The sequence below is a fragment of the Cicer arietinum genome, chromosome 4, assembly GCF_000331145.2.
Source record: "Cicer arietinum cultivar CDC Frontier isolate Library 1 chromosome 4, Cicar.CDCFrontier_v2.0, whole genome shotgun sequence".
NCBI lineage: Eukaryota > Viridiplantae > Streptophyta > Magnoliopsida > Fabales > Fabaceae > Cicer > Cicer arietinum.
This window is the reverse complement of record NC_021163.2, coordinates 60104770-60113418: the sequence shown is the minus strand read 5'-3', so window position 1 is coordinate 60113418 and position 8649 is coordinate 60104770. Positions and strand designations below refer to the sequence as shown.

General features: G+C 33.9%; 1 protein-coding gene across 1 annotated transcript; it reads left to right on the top strand.

The window, feature by feature from the left end:
* The first annotated feature begins 2572 nt into the window (after positions 1-2572).
* On the top strand, positions 2573-8212 carry LOC101511981 (DEAD-box ATP-dependent RNA helicase 15). The gene is made up of 12 exons (XM_004498674.4): positions 2573-2742; positions 2843-2958; positions 3317-3417; positions 3981-4153; positions 4245-4476; positions 4569-4687; positions 5298-5354; positions 5434-5618; positions 6320-6464; positions 6571-6654; positions 7270-7333; positions 7889-8212. Exons 2-12 carry the CDS (start codon positions 2846-2848, stop codon positions 7897-7899), a joined length of 1284 nt encoding a protein of 427 aa, XP_004498731.1. The 5' UTR covers positions 2573-2742; positions 2843-2845; the 3' UTR covers positions 7900-8212.
* The last annotated feature ends 437 nt before the right edge of the window (positions 8213-8649 follow it).

Genomic DNA, 8649 nt, shown 5'->3' with positions numbered 1-8649 from the left:
AGATCTCCTCAACTCAACCCAATCACATATACATGACATTCGAGGTAGACATGTGTTGCATGTTAACTCCCGACATTTGGAGCGCTACCTCCAAGCCACTTAGAAATTTCTCACTCGAATACCTCATAGGTCTAACAATCTTGCCTTAAGACTCAACATCAGATCGCCACGATCAGACTCATTCAGTTGTACTTACCCGAAATCACTAGGCTTGTCAGACCGTACCTATATGATGACAAAATAATCTTCACTTCACAATTATTAATCTTTATTTTCTCCCCTTGTTGGCCTATGATACTTCATTAAGACCGTCATCTCAAACACAAATTAGAATCACAAATTTATCACAAATATGAGGTAACTTCAATATTCTTATCACAAATTTATAACATTACTATCATTAATCACACATCATCATCATCATCACATAAACTCATCACAAATTTATAGCATCAATATCATCAATCATATCTCATCACATAAACATATCACAATTTTATAATATCATGATTATAAATCATGCATCATCACATAAAATTATCATAATGCATCTATCTTTTATTATCACATCACATAAACTCATCTAATCAAACATATACATAAAATTAATTTAAACATGAATATCACAATAATATCAAGTACCACACATTTAAAGAAATTAAATCAATCAACACCTTACAAATATTTCTATTCTATATTTTAATCTCGTAATTTTCATATCACTCAAATGGCTACTGTCGTACGTATCGAGCTCTAGATGAATCGTTGGAAAATATATTTTTCCCGTTCATCTCACAATATTTTATACTCATGATTTCAAACGTTCTCTCACCCCTTAGTTTGTTTAGACGATTTCTCAAGCACAAAAATCAATTGAAGTTTTCAACCGCAACTGCAGATCGACAACATACAACGAGAAATCGGAATAAACGACGAGTTCAAAATTTTTTAGAGACGCGACTCATAAATTATGCAGAGCATATAAAATAAATGTTAAATAAGTAATAATAATTTTAGTAGTAAAACTGGAGTCAAGACGACTAGAAAACTGCAGAAAAAAGTCTCAACGACTCGTTGGAACGCTGGAAGAGTCTGATGTCAACTTCACTAAAAAATGCAAATGAGTAGTACTTCTTGAAGATTTTGACGAGAGGAATCCAAAAGCGGTACCTGTTTTTTGAGACGACAAACACAATGATCGTAATGGGCCAAAAACAGCTTGCCCAAGGAAAGATACACAACTGTTTATGATGAATCAGAAGCATAATCAATAAAATTGACGCCAAAAATGGATTCAGTGACTTATTTTGTGTGAAATAGAGGTTGAGATTGATTCAAATGGCAAAGAATTGGTAAGAGTGAATTCGAGAGAAAAATGGTTTGCTGCAATTTGGCGGTCAATAGTCTGATTTTGGTTTTTATTTTTTATTTTTTTAATTGCAGAAACGAGGGGTGCATATAACATATGTACATGTACAAGAGTCAAACCGTAAGACCAATACAAGGTAGTCAATTATGAGGCAGAAATAGGGGTTGTATGAGCAACTCGCAAGTGTAGGAAAGAAAAATCTAACTAGTAATAGCCAAAATCAATATGTATTTATTTATTATGGCTTTTAGAAATACTAGAAAATGGATTTTGAATAAGCTGATCCTCGAAAATCACCTTCAAAGTTTGTTTTGTTCCTCCATGTCCATAAATGACAACTAAAATTTATGAGTATTTCCTATCTTGATTCACCGGTTCAAGCCATCTTGTGCGTTAAAATTGCTGAAGGCCCATTAGCTGCAATCATAAAATGCTAAGTCATCTTATCATTTTCACACACCAAGGACACATTGAAGAGATACCTAATCTTCAATTGCTCATCCGATAATTTAGAATGATGCATTGGGGACAACTTACCAACCACATGTAAGATTGTGGTGGAGAATGAAGGGTGATTGTGCTAAATTGATCTTTGGTTAGAGAAGAAAAAACAATTTAATGGCTATTTGTGTGTGATTTCTAGATGACTGTTATACTAGTATGTCATAATTTATTTTTTAATTTCACTGGATGGGCCAAAATGGTGTGGCCCATTATTTAGCTAAGTATTATATCGTCCATAAAGTCTAGGTGTGGTTAGAGGAAGATCTTCCTTTAATTTTAAATTCTCTTATATGTCATGTAACTGAAATGGATGTTTAATATCATGTTTTTTGCTAACTTAAAATTAAAATTTGAAATATATATATATATATATATATATATATATATATATGTATATATTTATTTTTCTATATTTTTGATTTATAGAAGAGAAGAAAAATACTACCATCAATTTATATGGAATTGCGGAATCCCGATTTTAATCTAAGACAAGACATTTCATCTGATAATATTAATATTTATCCGTTAAAATAAAAGTTAAGATAATAGTATTATTATTTTCTAAGTAAAAAAATATATCAAATAATAGGTTTTTTTGGTAGGGTTTGGGCGTGGGTTCTTGTAAAGCAAAAAGATAACTCAAAAGAGTACACGTAAGAAACAGGGCCTATAAAAAGATCCCTCAAATCATTTGCTATTGCCATCGGTTATTATACTCTCATTTTCACTTCACGGCGAGGTTCACTTCTCTCAGTTTCATTTCCCCCAAATTATTTTTCAGCTAACAAATTTCCTTTGCAGACTTATCGGAACCCTAACCCTAAATTCCCTTCACCTCCCAACCTTTCTCCGAATCCTTCTTCTCGCAGGTATTACCTCCTCTCTCTATCTGTTTATACATATTGATTATTAAACCCTAGCTTATTTTTTCAGAATTAATTGCTTCAATTGACACTGTTTTATTCGCAGATAATGGGTGAAACAAAGGACGAAGCATACGAGGAAGAGCTTCTCGACTACGAAGAGGAGGACGACAAGGCTCCTGATTCTGCTGGAACTAAAGTTAATGGTGAATCTGGAAAAAAGTATGTTTTCTCTTGCTTCTACTACTAACTATTAATTGGTTTCTAGTTGATATAATTCGAAAATTGCTTGATGAGCTAGGGTTCATTAATTCAAAGCCTTGGGGTTATTTATATGTTTAATTTGAATTTTTGTGCTGTTTATATGATGGAAGATAATACCTATTAAAATTTTTGTGATAAATTTTCTTGTCCATTAATTAGGTTGAACTGTATGAGAAAAACCAATTAAGCATATTTTTAATTGTTGATGAAATTAGACGTGTAAAGGTGTTCCTTTTTGCCTCCTTGTGGAATTAAATTTTGATCTGTGTATTTTGGTTATCTTATGATTTTTTTTATGATTTTTGGGTTTCTTCAGGGGCTACGTTGGGATCCACAGTTCAGGATTTAGAGACTTTCTTCTAAAGCCAGAGCTTCTTCGGGCGATTGTCGACTCTGGTTTTGAGCATCCTTCTGAAGGCAAAAACCCTTCCTTATTTATAGTTTCTTGTTGTTTCCTTGTTCTAGCTACTTTAATGATTTACGAACTTCAGAAATTTAACTGTGGTTTTAGTAGTTAATTTAAAAGATACTTTTGGTCTAGAGTAAACTTGTTTTGACACTTAATATTTTTTCCTCGCATCCATGCTGTCCATTTTTTCTTCAATTCTGTCTTGCTTCTTTGTTTTTTTATTCAATTCTCTCTCGTCTTTTCTTCATTTCTGAAACAAAAAATTTGGATCAGGGGTTTCAAAAAAAGGTTCTTTTGACCATCATTGTGGCAAGATTTGTTTACTTCCATATCTTACACGTTATCATTCTTCCTGTGGTATTTGTTTGCTGGTGTTTGTTTTAATAATCACAATTTCACTGAACATGTGGATATTTATTTTTTATTTTTTACAGGTAATACATCTATCATAGTCTTGTTTTGGAGAACTGTTGTGCTTTGGTAACTATATCAAATCGAATTTAACGGGCCAGAAAGGTTTTTTTACTGACCTCGGTTTCTTCCACCACCATTTTCTTTGGTTCATCACCAGTGCAACATGAGTGCATACCTCAAGCAATCCTTGGAATGGATGTGATCTGCCAAGCAAAATCTGGAATGGGAAAAACTGCTGTTTTTGTTCTTTCAACTTTGCAGCAGATTGATCCTGTTCCAGGCCAAGTTTCTGCTCTTGTTCTGTGTCATACAAGGGAATTAGCATACCAGGTATTTATTTGGGGCCCTAAATTTAAGCATATGGAAGTACATATTCTTGTAATTTTTGACTGAATATATCTGTTCCATTTCTGTCCTGTAGATATGCCATGAGTTTGAGAGGTTCAGCACCTACTTGTCTGATCTCAAGGTTGCTGTCTTTTATGGTGGTGTCAATATTAAAGTTCACAAGGATCTGTTGAAAAATGAATGCCCTCATATTGTTGTTGGTACACCTGGAAGAATACTAGCATTGGCCAGGGACAAGGACCTTTCTTTGAAGAATGTTAGGCATTTCATTTTGGATGAATGTGATAAGATGCTGGAATCACTGGGTATGTTTAATTGCTGAATAGTAACTCTTATGCCTTTAAATATTTTTTTTTACATCGTCTGATTTCATTGTCTTTCATTATGATTTCTCCAGACATGAGGAAAGACGTGCAAGATATTTTCAAAATGACTCCCCATGACAAACAAGTTATGATGTTTTCTGCAACCCTCAGCAAGGAAATTCGCCCAGTCTGCAAAAAATTTATGCAAGATGTAATGTCTCATGGCCAGTATTACTTACTAGAAGTCTCTTTTCATGATGTCCATATTGCCCGAGAGCATTTTAGATTTATAGGATGCCATGGTTTCATAATCATTTACTTTTGATAATGGGGTTTCAGTTTGGGTAGTGCCTTTTTAATTAAGCCAATTTTTATGGGAACAGCTTGTGGTCTGGAGTGTGGTTGGGTGTTGTTGGGGGATGGATGTTCCAGATGGGCATGGCTTAGATAAGCTCCTGATTGTGGTTGTGGTTCATCTTGTTCTACATCCCCCCTACTTTTATTTGATATTGGAAGTTAGTTTTGTCTCAAATAACCTTTTTTGTCTGAGATGGTTTATCACAACTTAGGATATTGTCTAGTTTTCACTGTTGAGGGGAGGAGAGTTGTTAGTGAATTCTAGGTATGTTGGTCGCAGTGTTGTTAGTGTCAAGTGTTGGTGTTTCTTGCTTGGGGTGACTAAAATAAGCATCTGCAAGAAGACCAAACAAATGGATCAGAACTGTGATTCAGGGATCTGCATCCGTCATTGATTTCGTTCTGGATTCCATTATCTTGAGGAAGGCTCCTAATATCATTTACTGTGACATTGTTCCTTTCAGCCAATGGAAATTTATGTTGATGATGAAGCCAAATTGACCCTTCATGGTCTCGTTCAGGTGGGTCTTTTTACTCATTCATGTTTTCTGAAATAATTTGTTGGAGCTGTGTTGCTTACATTAGTCATTGGAATGGCAGCACTACATCAAATTGAAAGAGGAGGAGAAGAACCGGAAGTTGAATGATCTTCTTGATGCATTGGACTTCAATCAAGTTGTGATCTTTGTGAAAAGTGTTAGTAGAGCAGCTGAGCTGGATAAACTACTTGTGGAGTGCAACTTTCCATCTATATGCATTCATTCTGGAATGTCCCAGGAAGAAAGGTATGTATTATATGACATTAATGATACTAACAACTTTGACTTCATTAATATTGAATTGATGATTTAGCTATCCATAATTTTGTTTCTCTTGTTATTGTGGTTCTGTTCTAATTATTTTGGTGAAATCATGTGGTTATCATGACCATTTAATTTTAAATATTTTCTGTCGGTTATTTACTGCTGCTGATTGTGTTGGAATTGGAATGCTGTAAAAAAACATAAAAACTACAAGACATGTAAAACTGGTTTTGAATTTTTGAATGTCCAGAGATTCTATGATTCTGTCAATTATCCTGTTTGACTTGTAATTTGCATTAGATAAAGAATGCGGGAAACAAACCCATCAATTCTAAACATTATTTTTTTTTTCTTTCTAATCATCCCCCTGCATTTGTGCTACTGTTCTCTTCTCATCCACCCTGCTTTGTGCGACTGTTCTTCTGCGAAGCTCTGTTCTTGTTCTCGTTCTTCTGGGTGCGAACTGCAAAGGCCTCTGTTTTTGTTGTTGTTGTCGTTCCTCTGTTTGTTGGGTATTCTGTTTTTCTGTGAGAACAATGGCATCATTATCATGTAGCAAAAGAAAGTCAATTAAACGATTCAGTGTTCTGTTTGCTTTTATGTTTTTACCGATCCTAATCATATAGCAAAAGAAATTAGTGGTAAATTTAGTTGTATCTGATCATGAACAATGGCTTTTGCAGGCTGAAGCGTTATAAAGGGTTCAAGGAGGGGCATACAAGGATTCTTGTCGCAACAGATTTGGTTGGCAGGGGAATAGACATTGAACGTGTGAATATAGTAATAAACTATGACATGCCTGACGGTGCAGACACATACTTGCACAGGGTACAATTTAGATCTTATCTTTTTCTCTGTTTAATTATTAACATTGGTTTACATGTCCCTTTATTATATTATTTTCATATCATTTGTTGGATTAAATTGTAAACAGGTTGGCCGAGCTGGAAGGTTTGGCACCAAAGGCCTTGCAATTACGTTTGTTTCATGTTCAAGTGATGTGGATGTTCTCAACAATGTATGAAAACTGACTCTTTTTTGTCATCAATTTACATTGTACAGTTTTATTAGAAAGCCGCCATAGCAGTGCCGTGGTTCAGTGTAAATCACATAGGAAGTCATATGAGCAATGTGGTGTATTGATAGTGATGCTGTGACTTATGGCTGTCCTTTATCAATATTGTTTTGGAGTTTCTGTCTGCAGTTTGTTTTATTGTTAAATCAAGTGTTAGCCTGTTGTCTTTGCATCTCCAGCATTACCCATTACTCACTTATCCCATAGTCTTCTTTCTTATCTTTTTTCTTACCTTAACCAAGCAAATCCATATTATTACCTAGGGCATATACCAGCCCCTCCAACATGAACCCGATTTTTCTTATTTTTTTACCTGATTTGAAGTCTTGTCAACAGAAATATCATCCTTAGTTTTGTCAAGAACATGAAATAAGTTGTAGTTGGAATATTTATATTATGCTGGCCGATATATTTGTATTTAACATAGCCATCATGCGTCCATTTTCTGCAATGCCATCTGACATACTTTTTTGCTGCGCATTTGGCTTGCTTTCATCACTAATAGTACTGATTCTTGGTCAACTGGCATTTACGTATTTCATTTATTGTATATTTCAGGTTCAGTCCCGTTTTGAGGTGGATATAAAACAGCTTCCCGAGCAGATTGATACATCAACCTACAGTATGTTCTTATCTGTTCATTCTATTTCTGTTTTTAAGCACATACATTCTATATCTTATAATGGTTATTTAAAACCTTTTAATTCATTGCTTTCCTTAAATCCTTCACCAACTTCTGTCAGTTGTATGTATCCCATTCTATTCTATTATTATTACGTTGCAGGTTATTTCTTTTGGTGTCTCAAAATGTAGGGGTTGAAAGTTTTAAAAGTCAGTAACTTATCGTCAGCTTTAGTCACAATTTTTAATTTATGGTAATAAAAATGCTAGAAATCTGCCTAAATTTGGTTATACAATTAATTGGATTATAAAAAAAATTGATTGACCATCAGTAATTTATTAATAAGTTGCAATTGGTCTATATTTTTCTCTGAAATTCTCCTGTTATATTGATAAGTAGCAATTGTTCTACATGTCAATGTTGAATTTTCCTTTTGCAATCACCCTTTTAGGACCATCAGCATCTTATACTTCCTCTTTGGAGATGTGTTTATGTAATGTTGTGCTTTGATCTTCAATTTTTTGACGGAGTATCCTTTTCTTTTAAAATTTGCAGTGCCATCATAAAAGCATGTGGTAATGCTTTGAACCAATTGTGGATGTTTTTGCTGATAAATTGTATCTCACCTTCAAGTCAAAAGGGCTCCTAGAACTTGGCGATTCACCTCTCCAGTTGTTGTACTTCTATAGACCCGCAAGGCTGGGTTATCTTTGGAGACAGTATCGGTATTTGGATTTTGCTGAATATGACTGCTTACAAATTAATGGATTAATTTACTGTATTATTTAGTATTTAGGATTTTGCTCCTAAAGACTTGGTGTTGTTTTCATGAACTTTGGTTTTAATGTTTCAATTCATTAGATTGGGAAGTTACTAGAAGTTTATGCTACTAATGCTTTTTCACTTTAAATTGAAACTCACATAAACCATTTTTAGAGAAGAGATGAATTGCGAGTTTGAATGTGACCATGGACATCAAATGTGTTCACAGTTTTTTAGAGTGAAGTTTTAGGCATATTATCTTTACCCCTCAGTCATCTTCTCCCACAGTTTCAACAAACTTCTCTCTATTTCAAGCTTCCACACAGTCTGAGGATAATCAAGCTTTTAGTGTATTGAAAACTTCATAGTTTAAGAGTGGCCTTAAATTTTTTGAAGAATTACATTTTCATTTTTGTAGATTTTACTTCTTTAATGCCCCTATGTTATCTTCATTTTGCTAGAAATTTACAATGGCTTTTTAATTCTTTTCGAAGGCTAATAAAAATTAAATATGTTAAAAGTAACAAAAATTATATTTACATTTATTTTATGTA